Below are 20,387 nucleotides of genomic sequence, written 5' to 3'. Positions count from 1 at the left end.
TTCTGAGCGGATCCTTATCCATTCAGAATGCATTGGGGCTGAACTGATCCGTTTTGGGCCGCTTGTGAGAACCCTGAAACGGATCGCACAAGCGGACCCAGAAACGCCAGTGTGAAAGTAGCCTTATTTGTGTGTGACTTCTTGCATTTTTACACTATTCGCTCCAGTTGTGAAAACTGGGTGGGAAGGAGAGTGTGGTTAGCGATGTTCATTAGTTTCACTCCTGATTTATGTGAATATTTTCTTTTAAAAAGTCAGCAGTAGGTGGTTGAAAATCTGGAGTACCATTTCTAGACCAAGGCGTTAGCACATCTTTAAGGCTCCATTCAGATGTCCGGATGTGTTTTGCGGATCCACAAAACACGGACACCAGCAATGTGCTTTCCGCATTTTGCGGATCCGCACATTGCCAGAACTATATAGAAAATACCTTTTTTTTTTCCGCAATTGCGGAGAAGAATAGGACATGTTCTATATTTTTGCGGAACGGAAGTGCGGACCCGGAAGTGCAGATCCGCAATTCCGGATCCGAGCGGGACAAAGACTGTCCCCATAGAAATGAATGGGTCCGCAATTCCGTTCCGCAAAATGCGGAACAGAATTGCGGACGTGTGAATGGGGCCTAAACCTAAGTTTAACAAACAACGGGCAACAATTGATAAATTTGCACAAATTACTCCAACGCAAACTCAAGCAAAATAGACTCCAAATATTCCCCGCATGATAAATTACCTAAGAACAGCCTTTACAGCCTCCGTACTTCATAGTTAGAATGAAACATAAGCAGAAGGGACGTACCTGTTAATGTTGTGACACATTCGGGGAATTATTCTGGCCAAGTACATTAGAGACTCCCAGTGTGGGGCGTCTTTACTGGAGACACCACAGACGTAGCTGTAAGAGCGACAGTCACCCTACGAGAAAACAATACACCGTTGAGTACAGTGCGATCAGCTGGAGAAACATGGACCTACAGCCACACTTGACATGCCAAGGCCATGATACCAGATGTGCACTTGTCAGCTGAATGCAATGACCTTTGTCCAATTTTGAGATGTGTCCCAAAATCGGAGAAACAAACCTTGCCCGTTTGTAATTACGCCTAGCCGCGAGATTACGTCCACACTGCCTGACCCTGTAACTGAGAGCGAGGAAGGGCTGTGGCTGGCACAGAAAGTGACTGCAGCTTCGGGTGCAACGGCAATGCCCTTGCAGCACCACGGGCATCATTTGCATATACTTAAAAAATAAAATAAAAAAGTAAATTTCTCTCAATTGTGGCCACGTATCAAGATGGAACAAAGCTACTTACAATCAGCCGACAAGTGCACATCTGTAAAGGTAAAATGATTTAATTAAGCTGGTCATACACAATATACTTTTGTCAGCCAAACCTGCCAAGAATGGAGAATTTCGGCTAACAAACTGATAATGTTAGGGGAGAAAAGAATCGGGCAAAATAAATATTTTTGCCCAATCTTTTGTTCTCCAAGGATATAGGCTGCCACGAGAACTGTCCAACATAGAAATTCACTGCTCTCCCTATAGCATACAGAGACACGTTCAGTCGACCTGAACATGTATAAGCCGGGAGGGAGATGGGAGCGATAGCTGTCGCTATTGCATTAATTTGATCTAAAAATCATTTATTAAATTTGTCTTTATTAAAAATATGGAGCCATTTTTTTTTGTACAGGGCTGAGATTCTCTAATAGAGGGATCTGAATTTTCTCTCATCAGCCAGCTAATCTGACAGCTCCTTATCTCTGACATTATAAACACTCATTATAGCTCAGTTCTTATCTGACTGATAAGAATGTGGCTTAAATAAGTGTTTATGACCTCTTAGTAAATTAGAGATAAGGGTTATTAGATGACATCAAAGTGAAAGTAAAAAGTACAATTCCCACAGCTAGAGAAACAGTTAACCCTTTGTGAGATTTTTAGCCCAAAATGAGTAAAATTCAAATTATAAAAAATGCCTTTAAAAAGGTGTATATAGCCTTTAAGTAAAAAATTTCACACAATGGGGGAGATTAATGATTTTACGTCACAAGAGTGGCTTAAAGGGGTTGTCTCACTTCAGCAAAAAGCATTTATCACGTAGAGAAAGTTAATACAAGGCACTTCCTAATGTATTATTGTCCATATTGCCTCCTTTGCCGTCAGGCTGGATTCATTTTTCCATCACATAATACACTGCTTGTTCCTATGGTTAAGATCACCCTGAAATCCATTAGTGGCGGTCGTGCTTGCACACTATAGGTGAAAGCAGTAGTCTATGTGCGCTCCCACGGTCCTGGCCACCAAAGAGGCCGGCGCTTTTTCCTATAGTGTGCAAGCACGACCACCGCTGGAAACTAGCAGTGTATAATGCGATGGAAAGACCATTCATGCCAGCAAAGGAAGTAATATGGATAATAACAATACATTAGTAGGGGCCTTGTATTAACCTTCTCTACATAAATGCCACTGGCTGAAGTGAGACAACCCCTTTAAAAAAAGTTTCAAATGATTGGCACATGCCATATTGTCCCACAATTTGGGACTTTTTGTGCTTCTTGACACGTTTTAAAAGTGGCAATAAAAGGTGTGCATCTTAGTGGGAAGGGCAATGCCTACCAAGGTCCATCAGATTTAGGCCTCCTGCACACAAACGTGTGCGCTCCGTGGCCGTATTGCGGACGGCTTTGCGGATTCGAAATACACGGGTACCGTTCCGTGTGCATTTCGTATCACGGATGCGGACTCCTTTCAATGGGTCTGCAAATCCGGAGATGCGAATGGTGCGGAGCGGTAGCACGGAACGGAACCCTGCGGAGTGCTTCCGTGGGGTTTCGTCCCATACTTCTGTTCCGCAAAAACATATTACATGTCCTATCTTTATGCGGAACGGCCAGATCGCAGACCCATTAAAGTGAATGGGTCCACGATCCACTGCAGCTGCTCCACGAACTGTGTTCTTGCATTGCAGCCCGCAATTTGCGGCCCGCACACGTTCGTGCCTTACTATAATTTACACTAGAAACTGGTGTAAACTGCAGCCAAAATCTACGCCAGTTCCTAGCTGGTGCAGATTTCAGTTTCTGGTGCAAGAAAATTTATGAAGAGGCTTGTGTATGTCTTATGTCAGTCTCAGTAAATCTCCCCTTAGGAGTACAAAGACCAAGCTCACCTTTAAAGAGGGCCTCCCAGCACCTGACTGTTGTAGTATAGTAAATGAAAATCGCATCGCAGAGCTCACAGCCTGGGAGAAAAAACCTCGCAGGCTGTAAGCTCTGCGATGCGATTGGCCAGCGCTAAAGCCTAGGAGAAGGAGACGCCCAGCAGAACAAGGGCAGACTCCGCCTACTATAACCAAGTCCCCGAACATACCGGAGGACATAACGGGAGAACGGAGCGGCGCCCAGGGATAATAGTAAGTGCAGTGAGATCCCTGGGCGCCGCTGTATATGTCTGTATACTTAGCTCACAATGTCAGGATCGGTGAAAGGTCCTCTTTAAGTCAATGGACTGTCCATGTAATGCATGTATGAACCGCAACCTCCAGCGTGAGAGACGCTCTGTGTAGCAAATGAACAGGTCTGGTCTAAGCCAGACAGCCCATGGAGAGACTTCTGATTCGTGGTCAATTATGTCAGGTGATTTGGTCTAATTCATTATTTTCATTACCCAATATTCCAATACTAATCTCCTTCTCCATTATAAAGAAAATGCCTGGTTATGGTATACAACATTAAAGGGGTTGTGTCACTTCAGCAAATGGCATTTATCATGTAGAGAAAGTGAATACAAGGCACTTACTAATGTATTGTGACTGTCCATATTGCCTCCTTTACTTGATTAATTTTTCCCATCACATTATACACTGCTCATTTCCAGGGATTACGGCCACGATGCAGCACAGATACAAGGTGGCATGGGGGCTGCTGCACATGCGTGCCTATGTGAGTTTCCACTGTCCCAGCCACCAGAGAGGTCAGTGCTTTTTCCTATAGTGTGCAAACAAGACCACCACTGCTGGATTGCAGGGTGGTCATAACCCCTGGATACGAGCAGTGTATTATGTGATGGAAAATGAATCAAGCCAGCAAAGGAGGAAATATGGACAATCACAGTACATTAGTAAGTGCCTCGTATTAACTCTCTACATGATAAATACCATTTAAAGTAAGACAACTTCGGCGGCGTGGTCAACTGCCAACATGGTCGGACGTGTCTGAGCACAGCTCCGACTCCCGTCGTTTATCCTGAGCCATCCTAGTTACTACAACTTTACCTGGTACTCCCGAACAGTGCCTTGGAGTCCCCGGTGGCAGCAGAACCGAATCATGAGTCCCAGTAAGGCTCAAGCTGCGGCGGAACGCCTTAAAGAATACGCCAGGCAGGAGGCTCAACATGGCGCCGCACCTTCCTCCCCTGCACGTGCACCGCAGACCAGAGGGCAGACGGCGCAGCAGACTGAAGAGGTGCCAGAAGTCAGCCTGCAATCATCACATGAGCGGCTGATGGCGGCGATTACAGGGTGCCAATCATCTCTTACTGGCAAGATAGAGGTGAGAGTCAATTTGGGGTTTCTGCGCCATGATGTGCAACAGCTAAGAAAGAGAGCGTGCCCGACTTACTGAGGAGAGGGTCCCTGAGTTGGAGGACAACACGAGACTACTGCCTGACAGGATTACAGATGTGGAACGTGCTGTGGACTCTCTGAAGCAAAAATGCGATGATTTGGAGAATCGTGCACGGCGCAATAATGTGAGAATCTTAGGGATGCCGGAAAGATCGGAGGGCTCCGACCCAGCAGCCTTCCTGGAGGGTTGGTTTAAATCCATTTTCCCTGAGGCATCCTTCTCGAGGGCATACACTGTGGAGAGAGCACACCGGGTGCCAATCAGGGCACCACCTCCGGGGGCGACTCCTAGGCCCTTGCTGGCTCGCCTGCTCAACTGGAGAGATTGAGATCTCATACTTGCACAAGCCAGGATAAAGCAAACCATAACCATGGGATCAGCAAATATATCCCTATATCCTGATTTTTCGGCAAATTTACAGAAGAAAAGAGGGACCTTTGTCAGCATTAAGAAACGTCTGCGTGACTGTAACATCCAGTATTCCATGGCGTATCTGGCTCGCCTGAGAGTGGTTGATGGCGGGAAATCGCTTTTCTTCTCCAGTCCCAGAGAAGCTGAAGACTGGCTCTCTATGAGGCCAAGAAGATCTCCTCCCAGATAAACAGCACTGCGGTTCGGAAGTGGCATGCATACCCGCTCACTTTCGGGACGGTTGTATATATAGTCGCAGTATCCTGTTCAGCGTCATATACACGCAATTGAGCGGTATCATTTACTATTCTTATGTTGCATTAGTTTACAGGCACTGTTTTATGGAATATAGCTTTAAATTTTGTCACTGGTAAATATATTGTGGTGGGGGGGGGGGGGGGGGGGGGGAGTATGTTTTAATACCTGTCTCAGTTTAACACCTATCTACACTGGACAGGTCCCCCGAGCATATGGCCACAATCATTAATAACTTACTCATAGTTCTAGGTTTCAGAACTTGGGTACCTTTGTTATGCTATCAGTTATGTTCTGTTGTTAAGGCTTGGTATAAAATATGCAACTTTCATGGTGCTCACATTTCACATCACTTGTACAGTCGGTCACAGTTTCTTAGTGATTTGCTATCTCATACAGTCAACTTGGTCAAATGGCTGCTATTAGGGTAATGTCCTGGAGCGTGAGGGGGTTAGGTGGCCCTAGGAAACGTATGGCGGTAGTTGTACATATACGAAAGTATGCCCCTCACGTTCTAGGATTGCAGGAAACACACTTAATAGACACAGGAGGGAGAGTTAATAAGCCCTGGGCGCAATGGGTGGAAAATGTGAATTGGACTTCATATTCTAGGGGAGTATCACTGTTAATCCATCGTACAGTCAGATGGGAACCACATCAGGTAGTGTCTGACCCGGAGGGGAGATATATTTTCACCTATGCCCACGCCAATGGTATCCCATACGTTGTGCTAAACTTGTATAATCCTCCACCAGCTAACCTTTCATTGCTGCAGGCAGCGGTGGGTTTTGCAGCACAGTTTCCTACAGCGAGGGTCATCTGTATGGGCGATTTCAACATGGTGCTGGACGAATCTTTGGATAGATTTCATAACCCATCACAGAATGTTACTGTTAGATCGTCCAGTACCATCTTGGAGAGATTTATATCCGAGATAGGATGGTTATATATGTGGAGAGAAAAAAACCCAATCCAATTGGTATACTCCTGCTTTACTCCCTCCAAGGGGGCACTCTCGAGGATAGATTATATGTTTGGCACAGTAAACACTCAAACAGTCAGGTCCATAAATATTGGGACGTCAACACAATTGTAACATTTTTGGCTCTATACACCACTACAATGTATATGAAATGAAACGAACAAGATGTGCTTTAACTGCAGACTGTCAGCTTTAATTTGAGGGTATATACATCCAAATCAGGTGAATGGTGTAGGAATTACAACAGTTTGCATATGTGCCTCCCACTTAAGGAACCAAAAGTAATGGGACAATTGGCTTCTCAGCTGTTCCATGGCCAGGTGTGTGTTATTCCCTCATTATCCCAATTACAATGAGCAGATAAAAGGTCCAGAGTTCATTTCTAGTCTGCTATTTGCATTTGGAATCTGTTGCTGTCAACTCTCAAGATGAGATCCAAAGAGCTGTCACTATCAGTGAAGCAAGCCATCATTAGGCTGAAAAAACACAACAAACCTATCAGAGAGATAGTAAAAACATTAGGCGTGGCCAAAACAACTGTTTGGAACATTCTTAAAAAGAAGGAACGCACCGGTGAGCTCAGCAATACCAAAAGACCCGGAAGACCACGGAAAACAACTGTGGTGGATGACCGAAGAATTATTTCCCTGGTTAAGAAAACACCCTTCACAACAGATGGCCAGATCAAGAACACTCTCCAGGAGGTAGGTGTATGTGTGTCAAAGTCAACAATCAAGAGAAGACTTCACCAGAGTGAATACAGAGGGTTCACCACAAGATGTAAACCATTGGTGAGCCCCAAAAACAGGAAGGCCAGATTAGAGTTTGCCAAACATCTAAAAAAGCCTTCACAGTTCTGGAACAAAATCCTATGGACAGATGAGACCAAGATCAACTTGTACCAGAGTAATGGGAAGAGAAGAATATGGAGAAGGAAAGGAACTGCTCATGATCCTAAGCATACCACCTCATCAGTAAAGCATGGTGGTGGTAGTGTCATGGCGTAGGCATGTATGGCTGCCAATTTCACTGGTTCTCTTGTATTTATTGATGTGACTGCTGACAAAAGCAGCAGGATGAATTCTGAAGTGTTTTGGGCAATATTATCTGCTCATATTCAGCCAAATGCTTCAGAACTCATTGGACGGCGCTTCACAGTGCAGATGGACAATGACCCAAAGCATACTGCAAAAGCAACCAAAGAGTTTTTTAAGGGAAAGAAGTGGAATGTTATGCAATGGCCAAGTCAATCACCTGACCTGAATCTGATTGAACATGCATTTCACTTGCTGAAGACAAAACTGAAGGGAAAATGCCCCAAGAACAAGCAGGAACTGAAGACAGTTGCAGTAGAGGCCTGGCAGAGCCTCACCAAAGGATTTGCAACCAAGTATAAAAAGTGAAAGTTTGATTTATGATTATTCTTCTGTCCCATTACTTTTGCTTCCTTAACAAGTGGGAGGCATATATGCAAACTGTTGTAATTCCTACACCGTTCACCTGATTTGGATATAAATACCCTCAAATTAAAGCTGACAGTCTGCAGTTAAAGCACATCTTGTCCGTTTCATTTCAAATCCATTGTGGTGGTGTATAGAGCCAAAAATGTTAGAATTGTGTTGATGTCCCAATATTTATGGACCTGAGTGTATGTCGTTGCGAGACATACATTATGGTGCGCAGGGCCCTTCTGACCACACGCCTATTATCGCACTGTCCGCTACAACTAAGAGACGCATTCACCCATTTTGGTTGTCGTTAATGAATATAAATGATCGTATCCCAGATCAACTTCGGGTATATTTAGAAATGAATGGAGTGGATGACAACTTTTCTCTGTTGTGGGATACTTTAAAGGCCTTTCTGCGTGGCTGTCTCAAGTGCTCTATCTCATACATAAAAAGGTCTTCGCAACGCAGGGAGGAGGAGTTGGATGAGCTCTGTAGGAATGCTGAAAGAACGTATATTTCTGACCCAACGGAGGCTAATAGGTTAGATTGGATGTTAAAAGGGAGATCATATATGAATCATCTTAAAGAGAAAGGTGATCGTAAACTTCTATTCCTACAGCAGCAATCGTTTGAGCAGAGTAATAAAACTGGGAAAGTATTGGCGCAGGTGATACGCAGAAACAACATGACCCCCCCCCCCAGTACTACGCATTGCCAAAGACACAGGTGATGTGGTAGAAGAGCCCGAAGGGATTTTAGATAGAACTCGTTGAATCTATCGGGATCTGTATAGATCTGTGGCTCGGTATACTGACCGATATGAGGGAGTATATGCAGGAAGTGACGCACCCCGAATTGGCCGTCCCGGATAGGGAGCTTTTAGATGAGGAAATTACACTTGGAGATTGAGGAGGCTGTTAATAGTTTAGCCTCAGGCAAATCCCCAGGCCCGGACGGGATTCCACTGGAGGTCTATTCTAAATACATAGACATACTTGGACCTCAGTTGCACAGAGTGTATTCTAACTCCCTGGAGAGGGGTTTCCTCCGATTCATTATATGAAGCCTCTATAGTCATACTGTTAAAACCTGACAAACCTCCCTTGGAGTGTGGGTCGTATCGTCCCATATCCTTATTGAATTTGGATTATAAAATACTAACTAAAATTCGGGCAAACAAGCTAAACAAGGTAATAACCTCCATAATACACGAAAACCAGTCTGGCTTTATCCCAGGTCGATCCACTTCCAGTAACATACGAAAAGCACAGGTTGTCGCGCAAATAGGCCACGCAGGTAATAAAAGGTGGGCTCTAGCAGCTTTAGATACGGCCAAAGCGTTTGACTCGGTTGAGTGGCCTTTAGAAAGCTTTGGTCCAGTATTTATACGGTGGATATATGCTAAACCTACGGCTAACATTCTAATTAATGGGTCCTTATCTCCGACATTCCCATTGAACAGAGGAACTAGGCAGGGGTGTCCATTATCACCCCTATTGTTCGTGGTAGCCATAGAACATCTGGCCCTTAGAATCCGACAAGACTCGCTGTTTAAAGGGATCTCCTTGGGTGATAGGGAAGAGAGGATAGGTCTTTATGCAGATGACCTAATTATATATATGGATGAAGTAGAGTCAACGTTGCCAAGGGTAATAGATCTTATTGAGCACTTTGGTTATTACTCAGGTCTGCGTATTAATTGGACCAAGTCAGCACTTCTGCCCCTGTGGTCTGCGGGATGGCCTTCTGTATTCCATAATCTTATGGTAGTTGATCAGTTCAAATACCTGGGAGTCATCATTACAAGGGGCCCATACCTTTCTCTTGACCGTAACATAGTCCCCTTAGAGGATCACTTTGTGGATAAATTCAGGTCCTGGAAGACTCTACCTTTATCTATCATGGGGAGACTAAACTTGATCAAAATGATACTACTGCCTAAAGCTTTGTATCTACCTGAACACACGTGTACTGCAGTCCCCAAAAATTATTTTGCTCGACTGCACACTTTAATGGCCTCCTTCGTGTGGGGGAAAGAAAGAAGGAAGCTGGCACTGGGGACCCTGCAGAGGAGCTGGCAGCCCTTCCAGATTTACTGGGCAATTAAGGTATTTGTCATCGTGGGTTTCACATGCAGTGCTCCCTAACTCAGAGTATTATCTACAATATTATTTGCAGCTTTCTAGTCTGTGGCCTGTATTGGAAGACTTAACAGCAATCTCTGGACATCCCCTGCCTATCCATAAACTAGCACATCAGGTCTGGAAGGCTGCAAAGCTTCAACAATATGCTGACCTCCCAGATGAGGTGCCATTATGGGATAATCCATTATTGCCAATGTTGATGCAGTGCAAGGGGAAAGGTTTTTGGCAAGGGTATGGAGTACTTACGCTGAAGGATCTATATGAGAATGGGATCCTGTTTTCCTTTACCCAGCTTCAAACAAAGGTGGGAATACTGCGCCCTCATTATTATTTTTTTTTTTTAGATACTTACAGTTGCGCCATGCACTTCAGGCGCAGCTGAGGTCTCTCGCAGCGGAGACCAGATGGAGGGAGTGCATCCCAAACCTTACTAAAGAAGAGTGGAATGAGGCATTAGACGCCCCGTCAGGGGTATCACCTTCCCTTAACAATAGACTTACAGTTATTTATACTTCATAGGAGCTACCTTACTCCGGTCAGATTATATAAAATGGGCAGATTATCACATACCGAGTGCCACAGATGTGCACAACCAGGTGCGGGCTTTTGGCACCTGGAGTGGGAATGTAACCATTTTCAGAATTTCTGGAGGGATGTGGTGACAGTACTATCCACTATGATCCCAGGCACCCTAGAATGGAGTCCTAAAAAGTGTCTTTTGGGAGTAGTTGAAGAGGAGGCGCTATCACACTATAACTGTATTTTTCTGAGGGAGACTCTCTTCATGGCTAGGAAAGCGGTTGCTCTCAGGTGGATGGCAGACAGACCGCCTACGGTCACTCAATGGAAAGCCTTGGTAAATAATATAATCCCCTGGGAAAAAATTATGTTCTCTCATAGAAAATGTCCTCAGAAATTTGAGAAGGTATGGGGATCATGGTGCTCCTCGCCATTGACGGTATCTTCAATACATATGTATTCTACAGAGTAAAGTCATTTTTGAACATATGTCTCCTGTAAACAACACAAATGAGACGACGCATAATGCCCTGCTGTTGTACCTTCTTTACTGATATTTGACATTAATGTGATCTGGATTTGCAATCTGATGTTATTAATGTGTAACTTGCCAATGGATCCTTTTGTGGAATCGTGAAGTGTAACAGTATACTGTATGTAACATGCCAATCTTTGCTTGTTATATTTCAATAAAACGAGTTTAAAAATAAATAAATAATAAATTCCAAAATTTATAGAAAAAAAAAAAATAATTAGACAACCTCTTTAATGAAACCTCAATTGTCAGCGATAAAAGTAAAAGCTTTACATCATTTAAAACCCACAGTAACAACAGAAAAGAAACTACTGACCTGCACTCCAACAGTTTTAATAGGTAACAAGAAGGCATTCAGTGAATGTAGACTAGTGATGTGCATCAGCTTCTCCTGTTCCTCGTCTGTTGTGCACGCTTTGACTCGCTGAAGGAGGGTGTGAGGCTGCAAGACATGAAAAGCACATTACTCCAATCACAGAGATTTAGGAGCATTTTTTATACAAGATATGAAATATGACTCATTTTCTACTGATCACCCACAAATTAAAAGGGTCTTCCGGGAAAGCTTGGTATGGGTCAATGTGGGGGTCTGACACCTAACAAATTAGCAGGATGAAGGGGTGGCAGCATGCGGTCAATGTGGGGGTCTGACACCTAACAAATTAGCAGGATGAAGGGGTGGCAGCATGCGGTCAATGTGCGGGTCTGACACCTAACAAAATCAGCAGGATGAAGGGGTGGCAGTGTGCGGTCAATGTGGGGGTCTGACACCTAACAAAATCAGCAGGATGAAGGGGTGGCAGCGCGCGGTCAATGTGCGGGTCTGACACCTAACAAAATCAGCAGGATGAAGGGGTGGCAGCGCGCGGTCAATGTGGGGGTCTGACACCTAACAAATCGGCAGGATGAAGGGGTGGCAGCGCGCGGTCAATGTGGGGGTCTGACACCTAACAAATCGGCAGGATGAAGGGGTGGCAGCGTGCGGTCAATGTGTTGGGTCTGACACCTAACAAATCGGCAGGATGAAGGGGTGGCAGTGCGCTGATACACTCAGATACAGTCGAAAGCATGGACTATCCGCTGTGCCCAGGTAAACATTGAAGAGCAGCAAAGCTCATGGTTTCTTTGGTTTGAATGATCAGGGGATAGGACCCCACACATTGATAGCCTATACTGGGGATATACGCCATCCATGCCTGTTTTTGGAAAATCTCCTTCAAGCTTTAGTGCAGGACTAGAACTTTAAAGGGACATCTCTGAACCCGGACATACCCATATTTTCACCCAGGCAGCCGCACTAAGATGAGCATCGGAGCATTTTCAGGAGATCTGGTGACGTACCGTGCTCACCTTAGGGCTGCCAGGTGGAGGTGACGTTACCAGCACTGATGGGCGGGCTGTAAAACTGCTAGAGCAGCGCTAAACCCGGCCCATCTGAGCCGGTGACATCACCGAACACACTGCTGGGCTAAAGCCTTCGCCTAGCAGTGTGCGGAAATAAACAAACAAGCCCTTGCCCTGCTCCGATGGTCATCTTAGTGGGGCTGTCTGGGTGAAAATCTGGGTATGTCCAGGTTCAGCTCTGAACCCGGACAACACCTTTAATAAAAGTTGAATGGGTTAGGCCATGTTCACATCTGCGCTAGTCATTTCCATTAGAGGAGCAGAACAATGAAAACAACAAGCACCAGATTTGGCACCGAAATTAAACCAACGGAGCTAAACAGCTCCCATTATACTAGAATGGGGTCAGTGTGATTTTCTGTTCAGGTGACCATTTTTTTAGCGGATAAAAAAAAATAATAGTCCTGCTTGCAGTATTTTTTTTCTGCTCTTCTGAATGGAATCTGCAACGGAGTCTCCAACGCATGTGAACACTCCCTAATCACAAGGAAAGATAGAAGGATAAATATATAAGATAGAGAAGTACCTTTTTAACACTTGCTGAATAATCTGCAATTATTTTTAATATGTTGTTTGTTTCGGCAAAATCTTTGCAGACATAAGGCTCTTCGGCACATATAACACGAATTGCTAATCCAGGACCTAAAGTAAAACAAGCATCATAAAGCAGTCGCACATTGGAGGCGGCAGTTCAAAAGGACCAGGAGAAAAGACAATAGATGTTTCTAGTGCAAAAACGTCCCAAGACCACCTCCTGTGAATTTTTTAAGGCGCATGCAATGTTTTTACATTGTCCCCACCACAGTGTGGTAGGGGAGTCACGGGGGCCAGCTCATCGGCCCCCGGCATATTCACAGCAATAAACAAGCATAAAATAGGATTGAAAACTACTCCAGTCAGGGACTGAAACAGATTTCAATCTAGGCGTACAGACTACCGGAGGATGCGCCTCATTTAGGAGGAGGTGAGTGCCTGCTCATAAATTAGGCGCATCCTCTGGCAGCGCAGGGGGTATCAAAGGCCGGCAAAATGCGCCAGTCCTTGATAAATGACTCCCAATGCCTCTTTTAGGGTACGGCCACATATGGCAGGTCTGCTGTGCAATTTACACCACTTGTGGCCATATCTTTACAGAAGGTTTCATTAAACGGGATGTACCACAAATGACATACTGCCCTTTCCACAGGATAGGTCCCATTAGTGGGATCACCACCCATCATACCCTTTTCACCATCTGTGTACTTGGCTGTACCTGTCAGCCCCATGGACATTGAATGGGGCAGGAAGGACGCATGCATGGACACTGCTCTATTCAAAACTCTTCTTCACCTTGGTCATGCAGTGAGGAGGAGCGGGGAGCTTGGAACCTCCATTCTAGTGACTGGAGAAGGTCCCAGCCGTAGGGCCCTCGCGTGGAACTACCTATGGCGTGGGACAACCTCCTAAAGGGACACTAAACCTCTGTAAACACAAAAAATGCAGTAGCTTGCCAGAGAAACTCCAAGGCACCAATTACAACAGAAATATACTCTGTGCAGACTACCCAGCTTTCCACACCCTCATAGGCACATGACTAACTATGGCACAATTTGGCAGCTAGAGGGATTTATTCAGGTACATTTAGTATTCCGCAGTCCTAGTTCCAGCTCACATGCTGTATTATCCAGCCTTCCTGTAATCCTGAAGGGCAAATATTGCATCACTTAGGAGCAAGAATGGGAATTTAGGTACATTTTGTATCCAGCAGTCTCTAGCAGCCATGTCACCCAGCTTTCCCTGGACTCCGAAAGGCAATTCTGCCTACATGCGGAGGATTCGTCATTTCGTCATTGAATTTGTCCATTGCAGTTTCACAGGGATTCTTGTCCAGCTTTCCCAGACCCCTTTATAGAAAACCAGGCTAGTTACCCGGCTGTATGACAATTCTGGCTTTATCAATGCATAACAAGGCTGGTCTGCTATACTGCAGTCTGGAAAAGCTGGGTAACAACTTCTGCTGGGCTGTGATGGAGGGCCTGATGGTTATATGAAACACACACACGATGCTGCATTCGTATATCGCCCAGCTTTACCAGCGACCTAAACAAAGGTCGGTTTTATCAGCTGGTACACACACTAGTATGAACACAATGCTCTCCCAGTTACTATACATATAGTATCAGGGTAACAATGAAAATGCTTCATGCCCAGTCTGGTCTCCAGCATACTTCCACATGTATTGTTACTCAGCTTCCTAATTGCTAAGCGCCTAATTACACCGCAGTATAGGAAGCAGGAATTGTAATGGTGTAATTAGACTAATTTGCCTTTCAGGGTCTTTAGAAAGCTGTAGAAATGTAAGGGAGGCTGCGTCTGGCTGTGTAAACATTGCTGCCCTGACACTATGTGTGTGTACAATGGTATACATTGCCTATACAGTGACTACAGAAGTAGTATATGTAATCAGTAAGGCCTAGGTGCACAAGCATCAGAGGGAGAAGACATAGCTGCAGCCTAAGAGAATAATGCGGTCTTATGGTCTGCAATTGTGACACAGGAGAGGGGCGAGGAAAATAAGGAGATAGTGTTACATTTGTCTGGATTTTTACTTGTTTGGATTTTAGTTTAGTGTCCCCTTTCAATGTGGAAATGAGTCGCAGTCACAATAAAGCTGTAAGCTACATGTAGGGATGAGCAATTCGTCTCATTAGCAAGGGTTCTTCCCCTGTGAGGGGCTGTCCCCACAGGAAAATTAGTGCCCACCTGCCTACTGATTGACCGGACATCTCGCCCAGCCCTGACAATGGCTCCTGCGTCGTTGCTCCCAGTAGGTGCACAAGAACTGAGGCTCTACGGCAGTGTAGTAGTACATGCGCAGTGGCTGCTCGAGTAGCGAAAGTAGAGCCTCTGTGCATGCACGGCTACTTGGAGCAGCAGCGCAGGTGCAAGACTGACAGGGCGAGGCCAGATGTCCAGCCTTGTCACTCAAAAGGCAGGTGGGTGCTTCTTCACCTGTGGGGTCAGCAACGCACAGGGGAAGAGGTCCTGCTAATGAGATGAATTGATTCATTAGGATCGGTTCGCTCATCCCTAGCTTCATTACACAGAATTTTGTCCAAAACTACCAAGTTGGAAGCAAACAGGTTACAGTAGATTTTAACTGTTTATGTACCTGGGAAGGGATGTCTGCTCACAAGCTCTTCAGGAAGTTCAAGTTCTCTTCCTAATATACGAACTTCATCCTTGTGAAAATCTTTTAATGGCTCTATAACTTTTCCCTAAAGAGAACACAAGGTTGAACTGTCTGTAGAGAACACAAAAAACAACAAAATCTTCCAAAACCCGCCCCAGCACCTTTAAAACAGATTTCTAGACTATACAAGCTGGCCAACAGTGACGTTTCAGGGCTTTTCACTATTCTGTATACCATGCAATCATTAAAGGGGTTTTCCGGGATTTTGATACTGATAGTCAGGGGTCCCGGGTGTTGGACCCCCACCGATCAGCTGTCTGAGAAGGCACCACCGCTCCTGTCAGTGCCGTGGCCTTCTCACAGCTTACCGAGCACAGCATTCATTCTATAGCCACTGTGCTTGGTATCGGGCTCAGCTCCGTTGAAGTGAATGGGGCCGAGTGAAATACCAAAGCACAACCACTATAAAACATACGGCGCTGTGCTTGCTAAGCACGGAGAAGGCCGTGGCGCTGACAGGAGTGCTGGTGCCTTCTCAAACAGCTGATCGGCCCGATCAGATACTGATGACCTATCCTGAGAAAAGGTTATCAGTACCAAATTACAGAAAAATCCCTTTAAAACATCTAGCGATTATGGGGAAAATATATGGCTTTCTGTGAACATAAAAGATCTGCACTATAAACGTACTTTAGTTTCTGGCATAAATTACAAGGAAGATTGTTGTGTGGCAGGAGTCCATGCCTCACCCACATTTCTTTTCCCCAAAGGTGCAAATGCATGGTGTGAAAACAGAGAAAGTTGCAAAAGAGGTTTTCAGATCATAGTAGAAAGCTGTTGGATACGTGCTTGTTCAGGTGACCGGTATGCCTTCCAAACCTCCCATACACACCCGGCTCGATTGAGCATCCATTTGTTCTCAAGAAGAGGTAAATGAGCTGCTGCTGGACAGCTTGGGCAGGATTTTATCTCCCTTGAGAACATAAGATCAGCAATGTTGAAATTCAATATTCCTGGCCCTTCTTTCCCCCTGATTTCTGCCACCAGGGGAGTATAGGGACATCACATACACATTAGATGGTGGGCTGACTGCACCAAAATCAACAGGTTTGGCCAGTGTTTGTCTAATGTGTATGGCAAGCTTTATATATGGAAAGAAATCTGTTTCCACATACTTTATTCAAGTATAATTGGTCAGAGGATGAAGATTCAGCTTTTCCTTTGTGCCTAAAAATATACTTACCTTTCTGTAAACTCTTTGGGAATATGATGAACACTTTCGCCTCTATATATTTTATATGCGGGGACAAACACACCCGTATCTAACATCAGTGAAGGAGACCTGGTAGCTTAAATTTCATGTTTGGAAACGCCTAAAGTTGAAAAATTCCTTTAACCAGTTCCTGACCAGGCCACTTCCCTCCCATTTATTAATTTTTGTATTTTACACTTTGTGCCCCTAATAAGGTCATAAGACCTTTGGGGGGACATTTAACATGATTTTTTATTTGTTGTCGATTTCTTCTGTAACTGGGGCTAACATAGCAGCCCCAGATATAAGGGCAGTATAGCCCTAAGGCTGGGTTCACACTTGAGCGAATTTGATATGCGCGTTTAACGCGCGTTTTTGTCCATGGTGAACGCGCGTATTACGCGCGTTTGTGTGTTTTACAGCAGTGTCCTATGGCTGCAAACGCGCGAAAAAATGCCCCAAAGAAGCTCAAGAACTTGTTTGAGCGTAGGGCGTTTTTCAGCGCGTTCAAACGCGCTGTAAAACGCTCAAGTGAGAACCAGGGCCATAGGGAAGCATTGGTTTTCATGTGTTGAGCGTTTTACAGCGCGTTTGAACGCGCTGTAAAACGCTCAAGTGTGAACCCAGCCTAAGAGAGGTGGTACATCTCTGTACAACCTCACTGCAGCCAGTTCTACAGATTCCCAGTTGCCGGCGGTAACATGATCACTGAGACCGGCAATGACGCTTTACAATCTCTACACACAGCGCTCATTGACAAATCAATGGGTAAGACAGGGACGGTGAAAAATAGTCTGCCTGCCTTCTCTGTGGGGAGCCCTGCTGTCATTGACAACTGCACGATTGGGGTGCGGCTGTAATCTCTACACAGATGTTTTAAAACGTCCGTGCAGAGATATACCCCGACCACCTAGGTGTATATGGTCAACCGGCAGATGGCAAGGGGTTAACATATAAAATTAAATCTCTGGCATAGGCACAGATTGAAATGTGATAATTTCCTGATAATCCATACTACCTGAAGTCACATTGAAATACTCAATACCCGATAAGTCATTACCTCTTCCCTCAGCTTCCTGATGAGTTCTGTATCATTGTGATGGGTTTTAATAACTTCAGCTTTAACACTAGCAATAAGAGATGCGCTTTCAATGAGATCCGGTCGTAATGTGCCTTGTGCAAGGAAAACTTCTTCAGGGTTCAGGTTCATTTCACCAATAACTTCATTGGCAATCTAGAAGCAAAGTAGCATCTACAGGTTAGTTTACATGGACACACAAAGCAGATGCTCGTAAAAAAATACTTATGGGGTCATTTATCAAACTGACGTAAAGTAGAACTGGCTTAGTTGCCCATAGCAGCCAATCAGATTCCACCTTTCATTTCTCATAGCTCCTTTGCAAAATAAAAGGTGGAATCTGATTGGTTGCTACGGGCAACTAAGCCAGTTCTACGTCAGTCTGACAAATGATCCCAACAGGGTAAAAGTATTTAATCATGGGTTCCTAATTTCCGAGACCCCCACAATCAGAAGAATGAGGTGCCACAGTCCGTGAAGCAGCAGTCCCACCATGCATGATGCCGCTCCATTTTACCCTGTGGGACTGACATATAGCTGAGCGATGTACTCGGCTTCTCTTTGAGAATCCCATAGTGTGAAAGGAGCAGCTGCACACATGCATGATACTACTACGGACAGGGGACAACTCGTTTAAGATATCCGTCAAGGAATCTTATTCACCCTGATCCCAGCCCATACGCACCTTTACAAAAGTGTCGCCAATAATTTTCCTCTTCTCCTCTGGATTTGTCGTCATGTTAAGGGTCTTGCTGATTCTTTTACGTGGTGTTCTGTCCTCGTCGGATATTGGTAACGTTGTTGTACCATTGTAAAATGAATGTGCTGCGTTCACAACTAGAGGACACAGATGAGAGATTACTGTGTGTACGCTCAAATAAAGGACAGCAAGGACAAATCAAATATGGTTATTATAATACCGCCATGGAAAGACCTTTCATTTACAGCAAATACCTTTAGCTTCCCAGCTTATAAAACTAGACATTTATCATGAAAATGTACTATATAAAATAAAAGTATGACTGGAGCATAACATAACCACTAGTAGGTATGAAAGTCCCCCCTTCTGCCAGTTCTTACTTATATTAGGTTACAGAAAGCTGGTTGACAACCAATTTGGATTGGCATTTCCACTCTCACGGGATGTTGACCAATTTTCCCAAAAATAAGTCAAATCATCATCCCTCCAACTCTGCAGCTATACAAAAAAAGTTTCCTTTATTTGTGGAGTATTATTCTGGAAATCCTGAGTATCGATCTTTTTCAGAGCTGTAAGTACAGTAATATTATTTATAGCCATGGGTTTAAAAGGGTTTTCGGGGAATAATTATATTCTATCAAGTGACGGCAGCCTGCCCCCTGAAACAGAAGGTTGATACTTACCTGCTCCACTATGTACTGCTCCTGCTGTCTCCACTTTCCGTTGCGGCTGTTCATATGGTCACATGCACTCCTCCAGCCAATGACTGGCGTCAGCGGTGATGAGGCCCGTCATGCCCATGGCCAGCCTGATGCAAACAGTGCGGGGACCAGAAAATTGAGACAGCGGGAAAGCGCTGAGGACCAGAGTGGCATGGAGCAGATAAGTATTAATCTTCTGTTTCAGGGGACAGGCTGCCGCCACTTGATAGAATATAATTATTACCCGAAAAAAAGGCAAGAAGGACTGGGTACATTAGGTGGCCGTTCTGAGAGAGAATCAAAAGAACCGCAAGGGGTGCTGACTGCAACAAAAAAATAAAAATTTTTTACTTGATCTGAAGGAGAAAATTTATATTTATGTGTGGGAAAACCCCTATAGGTTTTCTTATCAATGTTTATATATATTTGTTTCCACTATCACCATTACTTGAGTGGCCTTTCATTTGTGTTAAGTTGGATTTACACGTCCATGTACTGGCCGTGATATCCATCTGTATTAGGGCCTATTCAGACGGCCGTAGTGCTTTGTGAATCCGCTATTTGCGGATCTGCAAAACACGGATATCGGCTATGTGTGTCCTGCAATTTGCGGACCGCACATGGCGCAACCATAATAGAAAATGCCTATTACTGTCAAGAATAGGACATGTTCTATCTTTTCCGCAGAGCCGCAAAAAGGAACGACTGATGCGGACAGCACACAGTGTGCTGTCCGCATCTTTTGCAGCCCCATTGAAATGAATGGGTCCTCACCCGTTCCGCAAAATTGCAGAACAGATGCAGACTCATTCATACGGCCGTCTGAATGAGCCCTTATTTGGATGTGTCATGGCCTGACTATGCGTTAAATGATCTGTAAAGAAAAGCATTCAGGCCCCTTCCTGTTTTCGGTGAAACAATCCTCTCCACCACTAGTAAGAAATAGGTTTAATACAGCAAAAATGTCAGCTACATAAGACAGACCTTTCACTTGGATTCCCAGCTTTTTCAGTGCCTCCTCCACAGACTGGCTCTCTCTTTTCCGCATAAATCCATTGTCTATATGAACTGCAATAACTTGCTCTTGGTTTAAGGCTTTGTTCAGCAGAGCTGTGCAGACGGTAGAATCCACTCCCCCGCTCAACAGGACCT

At 44.7% G+C, this 20,387-nt stretch overlaps 1 protein-coding gene across 2 annotated transcripts in view; it reads right to left on the bottom strand.

Annotated features, from left to right (window-relative positions):
- GMPS (guanine monophosphate synthase) overlaps nt 1–20,387 on the bottom strand; it is a 51,496-nt gene that overhangs the window by 9,732 nt on the left and 21,377 nt on the right. For both annotated transcript variants that reach the window (XM_040428134.1, XM_040428135.1), the window contains 7 exons: nt 20,220–20,385; nt 18,520–18,671; nt 17,817–17,990; nt 15,484–15,589; nt 12,859–12,974; nt 11,245–11,370; nt 799–914 (listed from right to left, as the gene is read on the bottom strand). In XM_040428134.1, the coding sequence (XP_040284068.1) occupies nt 799–914; nt 11,245–11,370; nt 12,859–12,974; nt 15,484–15,589; nt 17,817–17,990; nt 18,520–18,671; nt 20,220–20,385 (956 nt within the window). The remainder of the gene's footprint in view (nt 1–798; nt 915–11,244; nt 11,371–12,858; nt 12,975–15,483; nt 15,590–17,816; nt 17,991–18,519; nt 18,672–20,219; nt 20,386–20,387) is intronic.

The sequence above is a fragment of the Bufo bufo genome, chromosome 4 (assembly GCF_905171765.1).
Source record: "Bufo bufo chromosome 4, aBufBuf1.1, whole genome shotgun sequence".
NCBI lineage: Eukaryota > Metazoa > Chordata > Amphibia > Anura > Bufonidae > Bufo > Bufo bufo.
This window is presented reverse-complemented; position numbering and strand designations above follow the sequence as displayed.